Here is a 25,368-nt window from a genome sequence, read left to right as displayed (position 1 = left end):
GTCGGGGTTTGAGTGGAGGGAGCTCTGTGGGTGGTGGTCTGGATGCAGGGATGGGGGTCTGGAGGCAGGGGGGCTCCAGATACAGGGGTTGAGGTTTAGTGGGGTGGGGTTTGGGTATGGAGGACATGGGGGGGTTCTGGATGTACGTGGTGAGGCTTGGCAGGGGTGTCTGGGTATGGGAGGTCCAAATGCACAGGGGTTGGGTGGATGGGAGAGAAGCTCCCTGCACAGTGACCCCTCCCTGCACAGTTGAGGAGTGATGTGGGCAGGAGGCAGGGGAGGATGCTATGCTTCCTGCAGCTGGGGGAGGTTTCTGGGGGTGGGTCTGGCACAGCCCCAGACACTTGTTTCAGGGGAAGAGGAAGTTCTGTTCTCTTCTGCCTCCAGCCCAGTTGGGACTAGCATCTGATCTCGGCTCAGGGTAGAAGCCACTGGCTGGAGTGTCCCCAGCCCAGCGGTGATTTACCTCTCTGCCAGCTGCTCCAGGTGCATGAAATGATGTACCTGCACTGCTAGGGAGTGGTGTATGACTGCTCTTGCAGCTTCCCTTTGCTTCCCTGTCTGAAAGTCATTTTTCTGCGGGAAAGCAAAGAAATCTGCGGGGGACATGAATTCTGGGCACACTCATATACATACAATATTTATAATATATCTCCTTCATAGTACATTAACGTGTGTGTTGAGAGACAGTGAAGTTATTTTAAAAGCCATGATGTTTTGAGAGAAGAGCGTGCAGGCAAACTGAGAGAAAGTCTGTAATTGTCATTTTGTGTATATTGTGACCACGTTCCTCCTCTGCCTTGGTAGGTCTTGCGCTTATTGGCAGATTTGCTTGCCTCGGAGATTCACAGCAGCCCTCAGTTTGGCCGTTCTCATGAACCCACAGTCCAGATCAGCTTCTCCTGTGTCTGACCAGGAGTTTGGAGGTTTGGGGGAAACCGGCCCGCCCTCTACTCCGGGTTCTAGCCCAGGGCCCTGTGGAATGCAACTGTTGAGAGTGCCTCCTGGAACAGCTGTGCAACAGCTACAACTCCCTGGGCTACTTCCCCATGGCCTCCTCCCAACACCTTCTTTATCCTCACCATAGGATCTTTATCCTGATGTCTGATCATGCTTGTACTTCTCAGTCTTTCAGTAGTACACCTTCTCACTCTCAGCTTCTTGCACCTCTTGCTCCCAGCTTCTCGCATATGCACCACAAACAGAACTGAGCTCCCTTTTAAACCCAGATGCCCTGATTAGCCTGCCTTAATTGATTCTAGGAGCTTCTTGATTGGCTGCAGGTGTTGTAATCAACCTGTCTGTCTTAATTGTTTCCAGAAGGTTCCTGATTGTTCTGGAACCTTCCCTGTTATCTTACCCAGGGAAAAGGGACCTACTTAACCTGGGGCTAATATATCTGCCTTCTATCCCTCTCCTGTAGCCATCTGGCCCAACCCTGTCACAATGTATTCAAGGTTTGTACTTACAACCAAATAAAAACAGCAATAGACTTTTAGCTAAGTGTTGCCTTCAAAATTTCCCCTTTGACCTTGAAGATTGCTTGGCAAATAAAAGGGATTAATTTGATCTCTGTTCTCAGCAGTCCAAAATCATAATACTGAACAGCTACAGCTGTACGATGACCACAATTTTTCAGTTTTTTGACCACTTCTCCAGCAGTAAGACAGGTGATTCGAATCTGTCACCATTGGCATAGCTGCCTGGAAAAGGATTTTGCATAAAAAGCAATTACATAGAAATACTCTAGGGGCCACTTTCTCTCATCTCCACTTCAAAATTTCATTCCGTTGCTGCCTTTTTTCCCCCCTTTTTCTAAATAGCCTATGCAGAAGAGTGCCTGAAATGGTCCTGTCTTTATAAGGTGACTGGCTCTGTTAAGATACACCTCAAAATTAAGATACAGCCTGTGCAGAAAGCAGGATTTACCATCTTTGCATGGTGCTGCCTGTAAATTTTTGCACACTCCACTTGCAATAATTAAGCATTATTAAAGCACAGTTCCAACCTTCCCATTACCTGCTGACCTGGCTGATGTGAGCATATATGTAATAGAGTGTATTGCAAAGTGGGTCAGGGGATTTATATATTTAAATTTAAATATTTTCTCTACTGGTTATTTTATCTGTCTTCATAAATACAGCACCTTTGATGGACTTCACAAAATGTTAGTGCTTGTCTGCACTATGCCAAAGTGGAGACTATAGGGGTGCACTCTGCAATATACACCCCTGTAGTCCACGTGTTGGCGTAGTATAGACAGAGGTGTTCTGCACACAGAAAATAAGTGGCATCTTTGAGGCACAGCTTTCTATATGGGCTGTAGTTGCTTGGTCTAGGATTAATTAAGCAGCTTGCCAGTGACCTGAATTACTTGGCCCAGACTCTGCAGAAGCCATCCAGAGAGGAAGGGAGCAAATGTGTGCCAGGTTGTTAACTATGAATAGAGGATCATCAACAACATTATACAGGGGCATGCTCGGACATCTGTTTTGTGTCAGCTTGGTCCAGGATTCATTAGGCTGCAGAACAATAATCGACAAAGTTATTTCAGGCTCTGCAGAGGCATTTTGAAGGACTGTCAGAATATATGGGGTATTCAGATTTTATCTGGTCTTGTTGATCTTTTGAGCTAACATGCGTTGAACTTGTCCGTGTTGAACTAGATAGGAAAGTGAAACCTGCTTATCCCCGCAGCACTGAACACTTGTAATATTTGCAGGGACCTTGGGATTAACTGTCAGTGATTATCCCTCAAAGTGTGGGGGGAAGAGGTGGAAATGAACTCAGCTGTTGTCATTTAATTATGATTCATGGATGTTAGATGCAAGTGTGAATGGATTAAATCATAAAGATGGTTATAGAGTACTTCTTGTAGGACTACAGACTGCCTTCATCAGATGCACCCATTATAGATTCATAGATATTAAGGTCAGAAGGGACCATTATGATCATCTAGTCTGACCTGCACAATGCAGGCCACAGAATCTCACCCACCCACTCCTATGATAAACCTCTCACCTACGTCTGAGCAATTGAAGTCCTCAAATCATGGTTTAAAGACTTCAAGGAGCAGAGAATCCTCCAGCAAGTGACCCGTGCCCCATGCTACAGAGGAAGGCGAAAAACCTCCAGGGCCTCTTCCAATCTGCCCTGGAGGAAAATTCCTTCCCGACCCCAAATATGGCGATCAGCTGAACCCTGAGCATGTGGGCAAGATTCACCAGCCAGATACCCAGGAGAGAATTCTCTGTAGTAACTCAGATCCCACCCCATCTAACATCCCATCACAGGCCATTAGGCCTATTTACCATGAATAGTTAAAGATCAATTAATTGCCAAAACCATGTTATCCCATCATACCATCTCCTCCATAAACTTACCGAGTTTAATCTTAAAGCCAGATAGGTCTTTTGCCCCCACTGGAAAGCTATTCCAAAACTTCACTCCTCTGATGGTTAGAAACCTTCGTCTAATTTCAAGTCTAAACTTCCCGATGATCAGTTTATATCCATTTGTTCTTGTGTCCACATTGGTACTGAGCTTAAATAATTCCTCTCCCGCTCCGGTATTTATCCCTCTGATATATTTATAGTGAGCAATCATATCTCCCTTCAGCCTTCTTTTGGTTAGGCTAAACAAGCCAAGCTCCTTGAGTCTCCTTTCATAAGACAGGTTTTCCATTCCTCAGATCATCCTAGTAGCCCTTCTCTGTACTTGTTCCAGTTTGAATTCATCCTTCTTAAACATGAGAGACCAGAACTGAACATAGTATTCCAGGTGAGGTCTCACCAGTGCCTTGTATAATGGTACTAACACCTCTTTACCTCGTCTGATGCATCCCAAGATCGCATTAGCTTTTTTCATGGCCAGATCACATTGGCAGCTCATAGTCATCCTGTGATCAACCAGTACTCCAAGGTCCTCCTCCTCCTCCGTTACTTCTAATTGATGCGTCCCCAGCTTATAACTAAAATTCTTGTTGTTAATCCCTAAATGCATGACCTTACACTTCTCACTATTACTGTAGCTCACGAAAGCTCATGCTCAAATAAATTGGTTAGTCTCTAAGGTGCCACAAGTACTCCTTTTCTTTTTGCGAATACAGACTAACACGGCTGTTACTCTGAAACCTGTCATCCTATTACTATTACTCCAGTTTACAAGGTCATCCAGATCTTCCTGTCTGATATCCCGGTTTCTCTCTAAATTGGCAATACCTCCCAGCTTTGTATCATCCGCATACTTTTTTAGCACACTTCCACTTTTTGTGCCAAGGTCAGTAATAAAAAGATTGGTCCCAAAACCGATCCCTGAGGAACTCCACTGGTAACCTCCCTCCAGCCTGACAGTTCACCTTTCAGTATGACCCGCTGTAGTCTCCCTGTTAACTATTCCTTATCCACCTTTCAATTTTCATATTGATCCCCATCTTTTCCAATTTAACTAATCCCCATGTGGCACCGTATCCAATGCCTTACTGAAATCTAGGTAAATTAGATCCACTGCGTTTCCTTTGTCTAAAAAATCTGTTACTTTCTCAAAGAAGGAGATCAGGTTGGTTTGGCACGATCTACCTTTTGTAAAACCATGTTGTATTTTGTCCCATTTACCATTGACCTCAATGTCCTTAACTACTTTCTCCTTCTAAATTTTTTCCAAGACCTTACATACTACAGATGTCAATCTAACAGGCCTGTAGTTACCGGGATCACTTTTTCCCTTTCTTAAAAATAGGAACTATGTTAGCAATTCTCCAATAATATGGTACAACCCCTGAGTTTACAGGTTCATTAAAAACTCTTGCTAATGGGCTTGCAATTTCATGTGCCAATTGCTTTAATATTCTTGGATGAAGATTATCTGGGGCCCCCGATTTAGTCCAATTAAGCTGTTCGAGTTTCACTTCTACCTCAGATGTGGTAATATCTACCTCCATATCCTCATTCCCATTTGTCATGCTACCATTATCCCTAAGATCCTCATTAGCCTTATTAAAGACTGAGGCAAAGTATTTGTTTAGATATTGGGCCATGCCTAGATTATCCTTAACCTTCACTCCATCCTCAGTGTTTAGCGGTCCCACTTCTTCTTTCTTTGTTTTCTTCTTATTTATATGGCTACAGAACCTTTTACTATTGGTTTTAATTCCCTTTGCAAGGTCCAACTCTACTTGACTTTTAGCCTGTCTCACTTTATCCCTACATGTTCTGACCTCAATAAGGTTGCTTTCCTTGCTGATCCCTCCCATCTTCCACTCCCTGTATGCTTTCTGCTTTTTCTTAATCACCTCTCTGAGATGCTTGCTCATCCAGCTTGGTCTACAACTCCTGCCTATGAATTTTTTCCCCTTTCTTGGGATGCAAGCTTCCGATAGCTTCTGCAGTTTTGACTTAAAGTAATCCCAGGCCTCCTACTTTGACTTAAAGTAATCCCAGATCCATAAGTTCTTCAGTCCAATCCACTTCCCTAACTAATTTCCTTAATTTTTGAAAGTCAGTCCTTTTGAAATCAAAAACCCTCCTCACAGATTTATTTTTATTTATCCTTCCTTTCAGTTTGAACTGAATTAAAGAGCACTTATGCAGACAGCAGCCACATCACATGGTATGCAGGCTACTTCTGATATACAAAGCACAGTCACAGAAGAGAATTAGTGCTAAGGTATTAGGGGGCTTTGGTGGGCTTGAAAGGTATAATTATAGCTTTAAAAAAGGCGTGACTATCTCTAGAGTGTTCATGCACATTATCTAATTTCTTAGTTTTCTCCTAAAATATAACAAACTGCGGGGCGGGAGGAGGAATATATGCCTTGAGAGATAGGCAAAGTGGTTGCAAGACACAAATTGTGGGTGCGCCACAAACAGGATGCCTGCTGTGCCATTGTTTCATCACCACTGAAATAAAGTGTTCTGTAAGGTTCATCTTAGCCTTATCTAGAAACCAGAAATGTTATAAAGCTGTGGACTCCACTGTGGTGGGCCTGTAGGCAGCATACTTATTTTCAGGGGCAGCTTTTTGATCTTTAGTACTGGTAGTCGGATCAGGAACTTCCATCATGTTAAATGACAGGTTGGCTGTTCTCAGTGCCAAGGAAGGGAGCTATTCTCCATATCGTTAATCCCAGGGAAAGCGTTCATCAACTTTGCATCACTGAACTAGAATCAAAGACAACAGATAACGGCCTGCCCTGCAGGGCTTTCACTGTAGTGAAACCTGCAGTGATGCAGTATTTCTGCCTGCCTGGCATAGCAGGCATCTAGAGGTATAAGTGGAATGAGAGATGCAGTGTATAATGAGAGATACAGATGCAGAAACAAAGAGAAGGGAATTTGGGAATAAAAGAGAATCTGTGTAAAAAGAACCTAGCAGCCATTATACAGAATCATCCCTTTAGCATATATCATAACACTCATTTAAAAACAAACAAAAAAAAAAACCCCACCTTTGACTTTTACTAGAAACTGCTTTTATAATTGAGTATTTGAGGGATGTCTCAGTGCTTTTTTCTTTTTACTTCCTGTAATTAATATTTCTGATAGTTATATTTCTTATTTCTAAAAGACACCTAATTATTGGGAATAAAGAAGAGGAAATTAGGCATGGGATGGGAGGCAGAGGAATTAATTTGTGTTGACACTTGATGGTTTTGTCTTTCTGCCATTTTGCTTTTCTCTCAAGTGGGGTCTACAAGATTCTCAGTCAGATTCATCTCTTTAGAATTGCACATTTTCCCTGTTTTCCCTTAAATTCTTTGGGTTCTCTTTTAAAAATTAGCCCTTTTTAAACTCTTGACTTACAGCTAACAAACAGCTAACAAACCATACAAATGTGGATGGTTTTTCATTGAGTCTACTACATTAAAAAAAGGCATTTAAAAATCATTTTGCTAGCATCTTCTCCTTCTCCTCTCCCCCCTCCCGCCGCATACACATTCTGTGCCGTGCAATTTAATGTGAGGTTTCTTGGCTCCATTGAAGAAAGCTGTATAAAGGAAATCCACACTGTGGGAGGCAAACTAATAAATTCACAGTCATTACTGTAAATGCAGTTTGCTGCTCTCATCTACTTTTCAGGGATAGCTTCTGTTTTGGTGTGATTTCATGGTGGTTGTCAGTAAGTTACAACAAAATGGAGAAGCTCATTGACTGTTTACTTTTTTCCTAATAAGGACTCATGTGCTTGTGGAATTCACTCAACTGGTGCCAAGTATTAGAATTCTATGTCAGTGTAAAAAAAAGAAATGGATTGCCTTAGACAAGGGTGACTAGATATCCTGATTTTATAGTGACAGTCACAATTTTGGGGTCTTTCTTATGTAGGCTCCTATTACCCCCCACCCCATGTCCCGATTTTTCACATTTGCTTTGTGGTCACCCTACCTTAGACTGAGTGTCTTGAAAAACTGAGTGAATTTGTTTTTAATGGAAGCTGCCTTGTATCAGTCATTGGTAATGCCTCATGCTAAGGAACTGAATTTTTGATTTCTCTTCCCTTTCTCAACGTCCAGGAGACATGTCTGCACCATGCCCATTTCTAGAATTATAGGGACAGGTTTTCAGATGCATATGTGCCAATGTAGGCTCACAAATAGTCAGTTGTACATACCTGAGTGCACACCAGTTGGGGTGTTTGCACATCGGGGTTGAGCACATGAAGTGTGCTTGTGTAACACTGACAGACTCTGGTCGTTGGCAGGCATGATAGAACCTGGGACTTCTGAGGCTTAGTGTATGAGCCTCTACTGCATGAGCTAAAAGCCACATGGCTCTGAGCCAAGGCTGTAACAGACTCATCAATCTCTAGGTGGTCTAGGTACCACTACAGGGGGACAGAGCACCACACTCAGCAGGTATGGGTTACATGTGCTCATCTGAGAACATAGCCCATGATTGGTACTCTCCTTAAGCTTGTATTTTGTTACTTCACCGATAGGCACACTCCTCTCTTCTCAGGTTCCTCTGCTACTATATCAAATTGATTGTAATAGAATGTCAGGCTGTATCTGATGCAATTGGTATCAATGAAGCACTTAAACTAGAAATTACTTGTTGATTTCACCACTTCTACCCTTCACCAAACTCACATATTGTTTTATATGAAGCAGATGACTTACATTAACAGTCAGCTCTTACATCCCTATTCGTGGACCTCAAGCACTTAGGAAGCTGATTTATTTTACGCTGCATTTAGGAACATTGTCTTATCTTTTTTGGTAGTAACATGTAGACACCCAGACTAGAATTCTTAAACAATTATTTTTGATACATTTGGAATGGGGGGAGAGGGGAGCGAAGTTTTAGTTGTTTTGTGTTTTGAAGAGGGAGGGAATGTTTTTTGAGGGGAAATGTCACTATTTGTTTGCAAAACCTGGACCACATGTTTGCAATGTGCAATGGTTCCTCTTCTAGTGCAAAGCCTTCCGGGTTCTCAGTTCTGTTGAAGATTGCAAAATCCCAGAGTGTAGGATCAAAAATTCTCCCAGATGACAACAGATTTCACAGCACAGCTGTTGAATTATTGGAAAGTGTAGGGTCGCAAGTGCTCTATTGTAAAGAGGTGTAATTTTTTTTTATTTAAATTGATTGTATGAAAACGAGACTTGTAGCCTGGATAAAGGCATTATCTGAACACAAATATTAAGAATAAATTGTGGCATAGTATATTTGTTTGCAGGAACTTAACTTCCCTGAAGCTTTTTAACAATAATAAATGAATTTATAAAGCACCCTTTTGCCACAGGTACGTGAGGTTCTGTACGACATAATAAGGACAAATTAAAATTATATACTATCATTATAATGAAACCCACCCTTTTAAAATACAGAGAGATGAAAACTATGTCAGTGCTCTTCATTCCTAACCTGTATCACTCCTACCCCACTTATGCACTTCTTTTCTATCATTACTTTTTAAAGTTAGAATTGGAAAACAAATCATAATAAATATCAACATATGTTAGTACAGAGACTACCAGTTAACCCTCCCCACCTTGTCCTCTATAATCCAATTATCAGCCCCAAAAGAAAAAATAGAGGGAGGTAGCTGAATGCTCCCAATGTGAATGGATAATGGTTATATATAATGCTAAGCCATTGATTTCTGTACAGCCGGAACTACTATAGCAACCATGCTGAATTGTGTGTGAGTGTTGTGACGTGGGTCGCTGGCCACTAGGGACTCTGATGAAACTACCAGATGCCTTTTCCCTTGTGGCCTGAACTCATTCTCTAGACTGAGATGCCGCTAACCTTGCCATGAACTCTGTTACTGCGTATTGCAAGTTTAATATCACAAACCTCTCCACAAAGCCTGGTCAGTGATTGTCAAGGTTCCTTCCCCACTCTGAACTCTAGGATACGGATGTGGGGACCTGCATGAAAACCCCCTAAGCTTATTTTTACCAGCTTAGGTTAAAACTTCCCCAAGGTACAAACTATTTTACCTTTTGCCCTTGGACTTTATTGCTGCCACCACCAAGCATCTAACAAATATATAACAGGGAAAGAGCCCGCTTGGAAACGTCTTTCCCCCCAAAGTCCTCCCCAAACCCTACACTCCCTTTCCTGGGGAAGGCTTAATAAAAATCCTCATCAATTTGCATAGGTGAACACAGACCCAAACCCTTGGATCTTAAGAACAATGAAAAAGCAATCAGGTTCTTAGAAGAAGAATTTTAATTGAAGAAAAAAAGTAAAAGAATCACCTCTGTAAAATCAGGATGGTAAATACCTTACAGGGTAATCAGATTCAAAACATAGAGAATCCCTCTAGGCAAAACCTTAAGTTACAAAAAGACACAAAAGCAGGAATATACATTCCATTAAGCACAGCTTATTTTATCAGCCATTTAAAGAAATCATAATCTAACGCATTTCTAGCTAGATTATTTACTAAATTCTAAGACTCCATTCCTGTTCTGTCCCCAGCAAAAGCATCACACAGCCAGAGAGAGCCTTTGTTTCTCCCTCCCCCGCTCCAGCTTTGAAAGTATCTTATCTCCTCATTGGTCATTTTGGTCAGGTGCCAGCAAGGTTATCCTAGCTTCTTAACCCTTTACAGGTGAAAGGGTTTTTCCTCTGGCCAGGAGGGATTTTAAAGGTGTTTACCCTTCCCTTTATATTTATGACAGTGATGATTCAAGATGTATTATTTGCACAGATGCTGGAACTTGCCTTTTTGAGTTTATACTGGCTCTGGACTGCTTAGCAGGAAAACAATATTCAGCCTGCAGGAACCCAGAGTTGCAAAGATGACAAGTCATGTGTTTTTTCAACAAGGGAGGAAAAAAGCCTTCTTACTAACCATGCAAGGAATAGAGAGTCTGTGAGCAGGGGAGGTGGGAAATTATATGTGGAGGGTTTACTCTCATTCTGATGCTTTTCTCTCATTTCAAGGAGCAAAAAGTTAAAAGACCCACAATTCAAGTTATATAGACTTTGCAAACAAGAAGAAACAGTAGTTTTGGCTGGTGGGTGGTTTTCTTTTGTTTTGTTTCCAGAATTGGTGCTTAATGCTTTTACTTCAATAAAAATAATAGCAACATTTCAAGGTTCATCAGCATCCCTACAACAACAACAACATTGTGCGTGTATAATGTAGGAACACAGGTCTTTTGAGGAGACTGATTTCAAGGAGGGAGTTCAACAGAGTGGGGAAGAAATTTAATTTAAAACTTCCTGAGAAAAATACTTTGGACGGTAGCTTTTTGTAAAACACTATTCTTCTTCGAGTGCTTGCTCATGTCAATTCCATTTTAGGGGTGTGTGCGCCCATGTGTACAGTTGTTGGAGACTTTTGCCTTCGCGGTATCTGTAGGGTCAGCTGCAGCACCCCTTTGAATGCCATGTTCATGTGTTGGTATGTTAGGTCCTGCCTACCCTACACCCTCTCACTTCCTTCTTACCCATGACAGTTGGTTGGAGCACCTTGTCTTGCAAATCACAAGAGCATTAGCAGTTCTTTACAACCTGTTTATCATCTTTGTATATAGTTTGTAGGTACTTAGCCATTAAGTTAAGCGTTAGGTTAGTTTGATAGTTAGAGTCCCGGTTGGGACTTCGCCTCAGAGCAGGGCATGCCCCGCTCTCCCAGCTTCAAACCATGCTCATTATGCAGCAGGCCGATGCCTAGTGGTGACCCCCATGACAGCTGTTTGAAGTGTTTGGGGGAGTCCCATAGAAAGGACAAGTGTCGAATCTGTAAAAACTTTCGACGTAGAACACAAAAGGAGCAGGATATCCACCTGAGGGCCCTCCTCATGGAGGCTGCGCTTCGTCCTGCATTGGAGCCTTCCCACTCGGACCCCACACCAAGCAATTCGATTTCAGTGCGGAGTGCAGTGCTGGCACCAGGCTCCTCCCAGCACTATTCCCCCTTGCCGGTGCCTAAAAAGTGGAAAAAGAAGAGCTCCCCCAGCACCAGAAGGGAAAGGGGCTTTGGGCAAAGGCCATGTGCCTGCCCTGGGGCTTCACGGGGCTACCGTGGAGGTTGGACTCCCCAGCCCAGCCAGGATCCACCTCTGACTCTGGGGAGCGGCAGGGGACCCCGGCGTCTCCCAGGGCTCTCATTGCCCGAAGCAGCCCTGGCAGCTAAAGAACAAGTAGGCCATCTGGCACCGCAGATGCCGCAGAAGGCTCAACTAAGACCTTGACATCTAAGGGCAAGCCGATCATGGGACGCCTCATCGGGCAGTGGAGCACCCTCAGTCACTGGACCTCAGGCGCAGATCTCCATCTCTGCAGCCTTGGACCCAGGCACTGTATCCTAGGTCTCCGACCAGAAGGCCCAGGTCCTCAACACGCTCTACCTCTACAAGACGTGGGACACCAGAGTCGAGGCACCGGTACCAGCAAGCTTCCCATCAAAGATCAACACGGCCCAGGTCACCTTCTCCAGACAGTCTCCCAGACATTAGTCCCTGCCCGGGTGGGGCCGCTCCTTGTCACGGCATTGGTCCCATTCTCCGCGGTACTGTTCACTGCGCAGGCACCGTTCCGCGCCTTCGCCTTGCCAGTCGCCAACCAGAGTCAGTCGACAGACTCAGGCCTCGATGGCTTTGCCCTGGTCGTCGGAAGGGCAATGGTATACTGGCATACAGAGTATGCTTATAAAGTTTGTGGATGATACCAAGCTGGGAGGGGTTGCAAGTGCTTTGGAGGATAGGATTAAAATTCAAAATGATTTGGATAGACTGGAGAAATGATCTGAAGTAAATAGGATGAAATTCAATAAGGACAAATGCAAAGTACTCCACTTAGGAAGGAACAATCAGTTGCACACATACAAAATGGGAAATGACTGACTAGGAAGCAGTACTGTGGAAAGGGATCTGGAGGTCATCGTGGAACACAAGCTTAATATGAGTCAACATGTAACACGGTTGCAAAAAAAGCGAACATCATTCTGGGATGTATTAGCAGGAGTGTTGTAAACAAGACATGAGACTTAATTCTTCCGCTCTACTCTGCACTGATTAGGCCTCATCTGGAGTATTGTGTCCAGTTCTGGGCGTCACATTTCTGGAAGGATGTGGACAAACTGGAGAGAGTCCAGAGAAGAGCAACAAAAATTATTAAAGGTCTAGAAAACATGACCTATGAGGGAAGATTGAAAAAATTGCATTTGTTTAGTCTGGAACAGAGAAGACGGAGAGGGGACATGATAACCGCTTTCAAGTATGTAAAAGCTGGTTAAAAGAAGGAGGAAGAAAAAATGTTTTTCTTAACCTCTGAGGATAGGACAAGAAGCAGTGGGCTTAAATTGCAGCAAGGGAGGTTTAGGTTGGACATCAGGAAAAACTTCCTAACTGTCAGGGTGGCTAAGCACTGAAATAAATTGCCTAGGGAGGTTGTGGAATCTCCATAGTTGGAGATTTTTTAGAGCAGGTTAGACAAACACCTGTCAGGAATGGTCTCGGTAATTAGTCCTGCCATGCGTGCAGGGGACTGGACTAGATGAACTCTCGAGGTCCCTTACAATTCTATGATTCTATGGTCCAAGTCGGACCAGGAGTTCAGCCCGTCGCCAAGGAGAGGTAATTCGCTGCCGACTCATGATACTGGTGCGGCACCTGCAGTGACAACGTGGCAGCAGTCTGCTCAATGGCCGTACTGGAACCCATGAGCGTGCCAGTAATGCCGGTCCTGTGTTCCCACCAGTCCTCCCTGGCTGCCTCGGACAAACGGCCCCAGCACCACCGGCACTGGAGTCCAAACGTAACACCGAATCCAATGCAGGGAGAACGCACCAAACCCCAGCACCTAAGGAGCTGTCCCCGTATTGGGAGGGGGAACCTGCTCCTCCACAGGTGGTGCAGTCATCGTCGTCTTCCCCGGACGAAGCGGTGGCAGGTCCCTCCAAAACGGGCAGTCCCCCCAACGACTTCAAGGAGCACCGGGCCCCCCTTAAAAGGGTTGCTGCTAATTTGAACCTACTAATTGAGGAGGTTGCGGAGGAGTCCGATGACCTCTTTAACGTTATATCCTCCTCCTCCCCGGCCTGGGTCGCACTGCCCGTCCCCCCAGGGTCCTTAAAATTGTCAAGTCATTGTGACAAATGCCCTCTTTCATTCTGCTGACTTCTAAGAAGGCGGAAAAGAAGTATTACATCCCTACACACACCCTCCAGCGGCTTCACTGGTCATGTCCTCTGTGAATGAAAGGGACAGACAAGGTGACGTTAGTGGCACACCAAAGAACAGATGCCAAGAGACTCGATTTATTTGGCAGAAAGATTTATTCAATAGCCAGCCTACAATTCAGGGTGTGTTAGGCAGGTACAATTTTAACCTGTGGGACTCCTTTGACAGATTCAAAGAGCCCTCTCACAGGATCGAGCCCAGGAGTTTGCTGCTGTGGTGGACAAGGGCACAACGGTGGCAAGAAGGGCCCTCCAAATAGCCTGGAACACTACTAACTCAGCAGCCAGGATAGTTGCTTGTATGGTGGTCATGAGGCACAGCTCCTGATTGCAGTCCTCTGGGTTGCCCCAGGAAATGCAGGCCACTATTCAGGACCTCCCGTTTGAGGGGGCGGGGTCCTTCGAGCTCACGGACTCAAGGCTCCATGGCCTTAAAGATTCCCAGGCCACCCTCTGCTCCTTGGGCCTTCACCCTCCTTAGCAGTTCAGGAAGCCATTCCATCCTCCACCTCCTCTGCCCCCGCAGTCTAGGTCCTGGGGAACTCCCCAATCGGGTTCCTACATGAGGAAGGACAGAGACAAGGGATCTAAGTGGCGACACCCTTCATCTTCCCGCTCATCTGCTCAGCCTGATCTGCCCAGGAGGCCAGAAGCAGTCCATTCTGAGGGTGCACTCAAGGATGACACCCAGTCACTTCACTGGATCCACCCTCCCTCTCTCTCCTCGACCATCTCCCCCGCTTCCGGTCAGCCTGGTCTCAGCTAACCTCGGACCATTGGGTGCTAGAAGTAATATCCTCAGGTTACATCCTGCAATTCATAGTGCCAGGTTGGCCGCACCAGCATTGGTTCGGCATGCTCCTGAACCTCTTGGCCACTCCATTCCAGTTACTGCTCAGGCTGGACCTACTATCCCAGAACCATGGCAGTCTCCTGCATCCAAATCTGGCGGCACTGCATCCCACAGCTTGGCTACTGCATAGTTAAATGCACAGGAGCAGCAGTGCTTGGCTGATGTCCAAGAGGTCCTGTTGGGCAGTAGAAAGCCCTCCACCAGAGCAACCTACCTGGCCAAATGGAAGCGGTTTGCCTGCTGGACCTTGGACAAAGGCATTAAGACTGAGCGAGCCTCACTGCAGTTAATCCTGGACTACCTTCTGCATGTCAAGCTCCAAGGCCTATCCCTTTCATCTGCAAGGTCAACTTGACAGCTATCTTGGCCTTCCATCTGCCGCTTGAGGGAAGGTTGTTTTTTGCCCAGGACATAACTGCCAGGTTCCTCGAGGGCCTTGAACACCTCTACCCACACATTCCTCTGTGGGACCTCAATCTGGTGCTGTCTCGGCTCATAGGACCCCCCCTTCGAGCCTCTGGCTTCCTGCTCTCTCCTCCTCCTTTCCTGGAAGGTTGTGTTCCTGGTTGCAGTAACATCTGCCTGCCGGGTCTCTGAGATTAAGGCACTCACCTTGGAACAACCCTATTGGGTCTTTTACAAAGACAGGGTCCAGTGAGGCCCGACCCAGCTTTCCTGCCCAAGGTGGTCTCTGTTTCATACGGGCCAGGACATTTACTTTCCTGTCTTTTTTTCCAAAGCCACATAAGTCGGAGGAGGAGGAGCGTAGGCTGCATTCCCTAGATGTCAGAGGGTGTTAGCCTTCTACATTGAAAGGACCAAGCCATTCTGCAAGTTGACACAAATGTCCATCACTGTGGCTGACGGGATGAAAGGTCGCCCAGTGTCTGCTCAAAGAACTTCTTCTTGAATCACCACCTATATTTGTTGCTGCCACGATCAGGGAAAAGTGCCATCGCCGGTGATTGTAACTGCTCACTTGACCAGGGTGCAGGCCTCTTTGGCAGCTTTTCTGGCTGAGGTGCCTATCCAGGACATCTGTAGGGTGGCCACCTGGCTGGCCGTCCATACATTCACGGCCCACTATGCACTTACCCAGCAGGCCCAGGACAATGCTGGCTTCATAGAATCATAGAATATCAGGGTTGGAAGGGACCTCAGGAGGTCATCTAGTCCAACCCCCTGCTCAAAGCAGGACCAAAATCCCCAATATTTGCCCCAGATCCCTAAATGCCCCCTCAAGGATTGAACTCACAACCCTAGATTTAGCAGGCCAGTGCTCAAACCACTGAGCTATCTCACCTCCCCGGTATGGCAGTACTACAAGCTGCTAAACTGTGAACTCCGAGACCACCTCCGAGAATACTGCTTTTGAGTCACCTAGAATGGAATCGACATGAGCAAGCACTCAAAGAAGGAAAAACAGTTACCAACCTTTTGTAACTGTTGGTCTTCAGGATGTGTTGCTCATGTCCATTCCATTACTTGTCCCTCTTGCCGGCAAGAAGGAACTGAGAGTGCGTAGGGTCGGCAGCGCCTAATATACCGACGCATGAGCGTGGCACTCAAGGGGGTGCCAGAGCCTACCCTATGGATACCACTAAGGCAAAAGTCTCCAACTGTGCACGTGGGCATGCACACACCTAGAATGGAATGAACATGAGCAACACAGTTACAAAAAGTGGGTTACCAGTTTTTTCCTGCGGAAGATGAAAGATAACACTGATTTAAGATTACTGCATTCTATTAATAACTTATCCTTATTTTATTTCAGTTACCATGCAGCAGGTCGCCAGGACAGTGGCAAAAGTGGAGCTCTCAGACCATGTGTGTGATGTGGTGTTTGCTCTTTTTGATTGTGACGGTGAGTGGCTTTAATCTACTGTAATTGGTCTGACCTTTTCATAGTCCCAGCATGTTCCCAATGTGTTGTTTAGTTTATCTGTATTTCCAAAAAAAAAAAAAACCCTGAAAGAATCAAGCTATAAAAGCCAAATATGTTATATTTTTGCATTTCAATAATATTTTCTTTTCAAGGGATGAGTTGGTTGTATCTGACAAACCTTTATCAGCATCAAAGCACTCTCTTATTGTTCCCCATTTTGCTATTTATAATGTAGAGAGATACTAAAAGTAAGATCAATAACCAGAGGCAGTCAAAATGAATGAGATTTGGAGGCTTGCTTTCTTCCACCCCACCACCACCCCCTCGCCCCAACTGGCTTAATTATCTATTGTTTTCATTTCTGCTCTCCAGCTTATCAGTACCATGAAAATACTACTAGACTTTGGCCTTCCATAGCATTATTATCCATTTCATGGTGATATTCACTGTTCCCTTCACACTGTGTTATAGTTCACTGTTTGTGTTGTGGTCTGTATTAAAAGCTTATACTTTTCCAGAGGGTTTCGTTAATGGCATTCAGTGCTCTCTGAAAGTTTTCATATATCTATCTAACTTAAGAGTTTGAGGGTTTTGTAGGTCAGATTTCTGGCTGAATAGCTTACTGCAGAGAGAAAGCAGACTATCTTCTGCTCCCAGAAACATTATACGTTTAACATAATTAGCAATTATGGCCTATTGTTGGTAATAAGAATATTTAGCACTAACATGGTACTTTATATTTACAGCTCTGTACAAACACTTGCTAATTAATGGTAGCAATGTGCATTGCCATGCAAGAAGCCTGGAATTTATTCCCAGTAGTTTGCTCTTTCTGGCCTGCTCTTGTCATTCAAAAGCAATCTCAGGTTGATTAAGGAGGAAAATTACTGAGCTCAGAAGTGTCTCCAGCCATATAGGATGATGACTGCAGTGCAGGTCTCAAAAGTGGGAGCTGAAAAATGGAAGTTGAAGAGATCCAAACTCCTCCAGCAGGGATGCTGAATTAACAATTTTTGGTTAACTCAATGGCCAGCTCAGCGAGTAGATGCACTGTGTCCCCTACACAGCAGAACCAAAGTTCAGTTAAAGAAACTAAGAACCATAATCTCTAATGCTAAACTAGGTTTTGCAGATCTCATATATAAGGATTTTATTCCAGCTGTGGTGATTTTTCAGTATCCCACTAACTAGTTTAATTTTTCCGTTGTGGACAGAAACTCAGGGCTGGATGATGTCCTCTGTGAACAGTAGCAGAAACATTCAAAACTGCAGTATACATGCCATGCCTTCAGACATTCAAGTGAAACATTACACTCTGGTAATAATTGGACCAGGCAAACCAAGAGCATCCTCTGTGCAATGGCATTTTGTGGAGTAAGCAATGAGTGTTAATCACACTTACATTGTGAAAGTGAATATACTTAACTACAGAGTCACAGTGATTGTGTCAGCATAATGTACGACGAGCCAGAACTTAATGCACTTTGTAATGATACTAGTGAGATTGGCTACTTCAAGCACTGTAACTCTGAATATGGAAGTTCAGTAACTGCCCTTCAGTGAGTATATTGGGTACTTTGTTTAACCAGCCTATCCTCCTGTGACATTACACTTTTCTGTGACATCATGGCAGGAAATCATGCCAGAAGCTGGGAATAGGTGATGGGATGGATCACTTGATGATTACCTGTTCTGTTCATTCCCTCTGCAGCATCTGGCTTTGGCCCCTATCAGAAGACAGGATACTGGGATAGATGGACCATTGGTCTGACACAGTATGGCCATTTTTATGTTCTTATGAAATGCCACTGCTGAACTGGAGAAGCTGATTAGCCAACTCATAACATCACTCCAGCTTCTTGACAGCACTGTCACAAAACATATCTTTCTCCTGTAATTATCACTTAAATGGCATTTTATATCTTCAGAGTACTTTGTAAACACCAATTGTCATAGTATTTCTCTGAGGTACATAATAATAAATGAGTTGTTATCCTTATTTTATATCCAAGGAAACTGAGTTAAGTATTTGCCTAAATCAACAGGGCAAATCATTGGCAGAGCCAAGAACATAACCTAGGAGAATTTACCGTATCGCTAGTTATCTAGTGTATTCAGTGATAAATCAGGTGCTTCTGTTTTAAATATTGGTAGACTAATGGCTCGTCATTTTTTGCTTATGTTTTCTTTTAATATACAGTAGGTCCATTGTGTCCTCAAAGGGGTAAATGTACTCACTACTGTGACAAAGCTCTGTCCTTGTCTCAGTGGTCCCGTGCTTTCTGGCGGATTTCGCTAGCCTGAGAGGTTCACTGTGACCCTCCACATAGCCCTTCTCTCTCTAGAGGCAAGGTCACAGCCTACTGAGCCATTTTAATCATAAGCCAGCAAGGAAGGTGAGGAGAAGTAACTCTCCCTTGCACAGTCTCGGTTGTCTCCCATTTTCAGTGATTAATCAGGGAGGGGTGGGGGAGCTCTGGCCTGCCCTTTGCTCCGGGCTCCTGCCCAGGGACCATAATAGTAGCAGCTGTGGTAGCTGACTTTTTGGAAGTAGGACGTGTACAATTCCCTGGGCCACTTCCCCATAGCAGCCCCCCACTCAATATCTCCTTCACTGTTACCTCAGGGGCCTCCTTTCTTGCGCCTGATATGATTTGTACTGCTTAGTTCCTCCAACAGCACAGCTTCCTACAGCTCCTGACACATGTGGCCAGCTGACTAACTGGGAGGCTTTTAACTAGTTTCAGCCAGCCCCTAATTGGCTTCAGGTGTCCCAATCAACCTAGCTATCTTCCCTGCCTTCTGGAAAGATCTTAATTGGCCCCAGGTGTCTTAATTGACCTGGAGCAGCTGCCATTTACTTATCCTGGTAACAGGGATTTGTTTAGCCTGCCGCTAATATATTTGTCTCCCACTACTTTTCTATAGCCATCTGGCCTTGCCCCGTCACACTATGTAAAGATATCCAGCAGGGCTGTCATCTCACCCATTTTGATATGCGGTCTATCCTCTGATACTGTGTGTATGCACATAGATAGTTTTGTGTTCACTGTTGATTAAATGATAAATGCATCTTTGCAATTGTGTACATTTATTTCCCCTCTTGCTTCCAGCTTCATATTCTTCCTTGTCCCTTTTTGGTGAAAGAAGTTTGAATCACTTTTTTCCTAAGTAGTTCAATAGCGATTCCTGGTTGGATCTGCAAGCCAGATATTTTGATCTGTAATTAGAGTGAATTGAAATGGTCTCAATTTGCATACTCTCAGAGGAGATTCTGTTGACTGTTTTGATACCAAATCTTTAGAAGAAAAGACTGTTCTGTTAGAGAAATCTCTTCAAATATAGGAACATAGCATAAAAGCAGACAGATCTCTTCAGTTTAATTTAGCCCATGAATACAGACTTTTCTAAATATGGGTTAAGGAATGAAACTGCTGACATTTTTTTTAACATGGTAGCAAGTCCTGACGGTGGCTGAGGGAGGAGGGGAGGGAGTGGTTAGAAAAGGATACTTAACCTTAAATGTGGTCTTAAATGAGACTCCACAGTTTCATATTGGAAGTAGTTACGTGGTTGCTTTTTTATCAGATAACATAGAAGCTAAAGATGGCAATACTGGATTAAGAACTGGACTGCAGATAGAGAAAAGGATTGTTCTAAATCAGCACAAAGAGCAGAAAATAAAGTTAGCAATGAGACCCTGTTTTTAAGAATAATTATGGGGGTTTTCTAGTTCCTTTTATGTATGTACACAAAGTGCAGAAAGAACATGGGAGGGCTTTGTTCAGAGAGTTATATTTCCAAAAAGCCTTCAGTTTTCAAGCCTCTTAAAACCAGTCTGAATGAATAATATCCTGCACAGTGGATTTTATTGGGCCCCTCTGCCCAGTGCACCAATAAAGCCACAGGAAATTGGTTGAAATATCTCTGGCCAGATTATTTAAAACGAAGACAGTGTTTGCTAGGGCTTTTAAAATCAGGATGATCTCAAAGCTTTGCTTCCTTGGAGTATTTCTTGATTTACATGAAGAGTGGGCAGGGGACAAACTCTGTAGCAATGATACAATTAGGAAGAGACAGGTTGTCTCTTAAGCAAGAGTCTAAATGACAGACACGAAGCAGGAAGAAGCACTGGGCATAGAACTGTCAGGAATCCTTTCTTCTTTCCTTGTCAAGTGGTCTTGGGGAAACAAACATATGCCTACAAAATTGATAGTAAACTAGAAAGGGATTTCAGAGACCTGGATACGTTCCAATTCATTGGAAGACAAAGGCAATTCATCATGTTGTGTCTTTGAATCTGATTGGGAATAGTCCCTTCAGAGTCTGTCAGTATTTTCATTAAAAATCCCAGGGATTATAAATTACCCATAAAAATTAGCTGTGGAATAAAACTTGCCAAAATGACTCCAAGTCTAGGAAGTTTTTTAAAACATAATATATCTGTTTCAAAACCTGGCATGCTTTCTAAATTACTTCAGTGCAAAAAAGTCCCCTCAAGAATTTCCATGTTCACAATACCCCCAGCTCCACCTCTAACTTTATAAACATTCAGCTTTGTTGTGATTATTCTTTTTTGAGTATTTTCTGTATCTCCCTTGATAAGTCTCTCATCTTGGTAGATTTCTCCATGTTCATTTTTCCGTCTGAGATCCCAAATGCCAGTTCTGTCTATGGTGCAATACCTAGGTTCGGTAGTGCAGGATGAGTTTGGAGTTGCAGATTGGACTCAAGGTTTCATTGTGTTAGTCAGTTTAAGTAAAACTCTTATCATAGTAGTTTAGAGAGAGCCCTTTGTAACTCTTCGCAGTGAGTTTTGGACTTAACTATTTTGAGTAATTTTGTATTGTCTGCAAACTTTGCCACTTCATTGTTTTACCCCTTTTTCCAGTTCATTTAAGAATATGTTGAACAGCACAGGTCCCAGTACAGATCCCACTATTTGCCTCCCTCTCACTGTGAAAACTGACCATTTCCTGTCTTTTAACCATGAGAGGAACTTCTCTCTTATCCCACGACTTCTTACTTTGCTTAGGAGCCTTTGTTGAGGGTCATTGTCAGAGGCTTTCTGAAAGTCCAAATGGACTATATCCCCTGGATCACCTTTGTCCACATGTTTGTTGACACCCTCAGATAATTCTTATAGATTGGTAAGGCATGATTTCCCTTTACAAAAAACATGTTGACTTTTCCCCCAACATATCATGTTCATCTATGTGTCTGATAATTCTGTTCTTTACTATAGTTTCAACCAGTTTGCCTGGTACTGAAGTTAGGCGTACTGGCCTGTAATTGCCAGGATCATCTGTGGAACCTTGTTTAAAAATCAGCATCACATTAGCTATCTGCCAGTCATTTGGTACGGAGGCTGATTTAAGCAATAGGTTATATAGCAGAGTTAGTAATTCTGCAATTTCATATTTGAGTTCCTTCAGAACTCTTGGGTCACCATCTAGTCCTGATGACTCATTGCTGTTTAATTTATCAATTAGTTCCAAAACCTCATCTATTGACACCTCAGTCTGGGACAGTTCCTCAGATTTGTCACCTAAAAAGAATGGCTCCGGGGTGGGAACCTTCCTCACATCCTCTGCAGTGAAGACTCATGCAAATGATTCATTTAGCTTCTCCACAACAGCCTGGTCTTCCTTGAGTGCTCCTGTAGTACCTCAGTAGTCCAGTGGTCCCACTGATTGGCAGGCATCCTGGTTCTGATATACGTAAAAAAAAATTTTTTTTTGCTGTTAGTTTGTCTCTTTTGCTAGTTGCTCTTCACATTCTTTTTTGGACTGCCTAATTATACTTGGCAGAGTTTATGCTCCTTTCTATATTCCTTGGTCAGATTTGACTTCCAATTTTTAAAGAATGTCTTTTTGTCTCTAATCCCCTCTTGTACTCTGTTATTTAGCCATAGTGGCATTTTGTTTAGTCCTCTTACTGATTTTTTTCTTATTTGGGATACACATTTAATTTGAGCCTCTTATTATGGTGATTTTAAAATGTTTCCATGCCGCTTGCAGGCATTTCTCTCTTGTGACTGTTCCTTTTAATTTCTGTTTAACTAGCTTCCTCATTTTTTGCGTAGTTCTCCTTGTGACATTAAATGCTGCTGTGGTGGGTTTCTTTGGAATTTTCCTCCCTACAAGAATGGTAAATTTAATTACATCCTCATCACTGTTACTGAGTGGTTCACCTCTTGGACCAGATCCTGTGTGCCAGTTAGGACTATATCAAGAATTGCCTCTCCCCTCGTGGGTTCGAGGACTAGCTGCTCCAAGAAACAGTCAGCTGCTTGACATAGGTGAAAAAAAAAAATCTGCCAAATTGTAAATGATCACAGATGGGGCTGCATTGCAATGTCAAAGACTTTTGCTGCCTCTGAATCTCACCAATGTCAACATTAAACATCTGACCAAAATATGAAATTTTCCTCGTTGCTATGACAATACTTGGGTCTTTGGAAACTAAGTCGTTGAACCTGTCACGCATTTTGATTTAAGACCAATGTGTCACAGAGCTCCTGATTGCAGTGAATCACAAAGTAAACATTTTGATAAAAGCAGTCATTGTTTCAATTAGTAATTGGGCCTTGTCCGGAAAAGATGCAGAATTGTAATTGGTGATATAATAATACTGTCAAAATTAAATCTGCAATCATTTTGCTCAGCTGATTGTCCTGAAATGATCTGATGGGGAGAAGCATTTTTCACATTTTGTAAAAAGTGAATTGCATATGAAATTGAAGTTAATTTACAATTTGCTATTTCCAAGCTTCCTGCAGGGAGATGCCATCGTGCTGAAAAGCAGTGCTACTGTGACGCCAGCCATACAGTGGCTGTCAGCAGGAAACTCTGAAGTGTCCGTTTTAATCAAAAACTTTAACTTCAAATATAATGTAAAATTTGTACGTTGTACCAGCACTTTTCATGGCCTCACCTGTCAGGAGACTAAAGCAAAACATGAACCAGTCTCTTTTTCTTCTCTAAAGGAAAGCAAGCTTTTGGTACTGCCCTCCAAAGATTTCTGGGCCTTTTATTTCTGTACTTTCAGGTTAATGAACATTTTTTCCCCTCTTCCCTTAGGGAATGGAGAGTTGAGTAACAAGGAGTTTGTTGCCATTATGAAGCAGCGACTTATGAGAGGTTTGGAGAAGCCCAAAGACATGGGATTTACACGACTCATGAGGGCAATGTGGAAATGCGCACAGGAGACAGCTTGGGACTTTGCCATGCCCAAACAATAACTGCAGCAAATGGAAGAACCTGGTTAACATATGTTATTGGGGGCCATAAATCTGTACTGCTCCTGCAGAATGTACCATTGTCAGATGCTCTGCAGATGAATACTCTTCACACAGAAATCTACTGAATGATTGTTACGCTGAACTAGAAAAAAACCACCCAGAGGACACAGACTATTAACAACTGGAGTTTTTCCAAACACCAGAACAGAAATTGGAGCCTACTGTATCTTCTCCTTTAATTTTTCCACTGCTGATGCCTGTTTAATATTAATCTCTCAGGAAAATTACAAAAATAATTAGTTCTGTGTATTGCAGCCACCAGCTTCATCTCCATAGTATGCTCCAGTGTCCAACAAAACCAGGATTTTATGTAGAATTGAATATGGATAGCTTCAGAGAACAATATTGGTCGGAACAGTCCCATATGTGTCAAGCAGTGGGACAGAAATGCCTAGCAAATCTACTAGTAGCAAATCCTAGTCTTTTGCTCCTGAATGATTTTTAGTTTAGATTTTAAGCACTATTTACAAAAAAGTGTGTTTAGAATGAGCTTTTGAAAAGAGCTGGGTTTACAGAAAACAATAGCAACCTTTGTTTATTACAGAAGCTGTCCGTAAGATTAAGGACAGAAGGGTCCAGCAAGGGTGAGAAGAATGCCACAGAACTTTCTTCTATAGGACTGTTTGTTTTTCCCAGTTGGATTTCTTATCTTGCAGGTGTGGTGTGAAATAGGGATATGCCTGGTCAAGCAGGGGGCTGTCTGAGGCTTAGTTACTGCCTTGGATATAAGGAGTTTTAAAATGGCTTAATTTTTTCCCACCTTTCTCCTCCCTCAGAAGAACCCTGCCTTGCATAAGCAACCTAACATATATGCTCTTTGTAATTCTCTTTTTAATAGGGGGCTCCTCCCCCTGTGAGATTGTCCTTCTGTATGGGGTACTGGCTTTAAAGCTGCTATTTACTGAATGCTTCAACATTGTAAAATATTACTTTAATTACATTGGTTCACAACAAAAGCAAATGCTCATCTTTCATCTGTGTTTATGGGAAGCCTCATGGCTTTGTCACATTTGACTTTATTGGCAGAAAGTCAACAAAAATCTGAACTCTCTCTAAAATAAACTCCTACTAAATGTAAAAGGAGAAAACACAAAGCATCCGTTTTAGAGACGTCTGGAGAGTGGAATTCTGTATATTGTCCTCACTCACCGGTAAATGTGCTTGTTGTTTTGAAAGGATCTGTTGACTGAAGTTTTACGTGGCCAGTGTTTAGCAAAAAATCTGATAACACACAGTGTACCCTAAAGTGCATTGATTAGAAAGCTTACCTTCCCCCTTTCACCTCCACACTTCAACTCTAAGTCTGACATTGTTAAATATTTAGCATTCCCTAGCTAATCTAATAACTTGCCTATGTGTGGCATGAAGTATGCATCCAGATGGGAAATAGCATTATTTCACCCAATGGAAATCAAGACAGAAATGGATTGTCCCATCAGGTTTGGGCACCAGTACAACAGGGCTGTACCAATCACTTTGAGACACCTTTGTAATACCTAATTTGAGCATCTCTCAAACTTCCCATGCAATTGCTTCCTGCATTTTTTCTAGCACCCAGTCAGTCTTCCTTACTGGCTTTACCTCTGGGTTAGTACAAGTATGATGGGAAATACAGTTTTTCCTGAGGCTGACGAAAACACATCATGAAAACTTCTTATTAGTTCCTGGGCTTGTTGTTCTGTTAAG

The 25,368-nt window shown here is 43.2% G+C and overlaps 1 protein-coding gene across 7 annotated transcripts in view; it reads left to right on the top strand.

The window, feature by feature from the left end:
* The window catches only part of MICU1 (mitochondrial calcium uptake 1), a 216,743-nt gene extending 191,955 nt beyond the window's left edge, over positions 1–24,788 (top strand). For all 7 annotated transcript variants that reach the window (XM_077822075.1, XM_077822074.1, XM_077822070.1 and 4 more), the window contains 2 exons: positions 16,269–16,358; positions 23,462–24,788. In XM_077822075.1, coding sequence (XP_077678201.1) covers positions 16,269–16,358; positions 23,462–23,622 — 251 coding nt within the window. In that variant the 3' untranslated portion in view covers positions 23,623–24,788. The remainder of the gene's footprint in view (positions 1–16,268; positions 16,359–23,461) is intronic.
* Positions 24,789–25,368: the final 580 nt, after the last annotated feature.

This window comes from Eretmochelys imbricata, chromosome 7 (genome assembly GCF_965152235.1).
Source record: "Eretmochelys imbricata isolate rEreImb1 chromosome 7, rEreImb1.hap1, whole genome shotgun sequence".
NCBI lineage: Eukaryota > Metazoa > Chordata > Testudines > Cheloniidae > Eretmochelys > Eretmochelys imbricata.
This window is presented reverse-complemented; position numbering and strand designations above follow the sequence as displayed.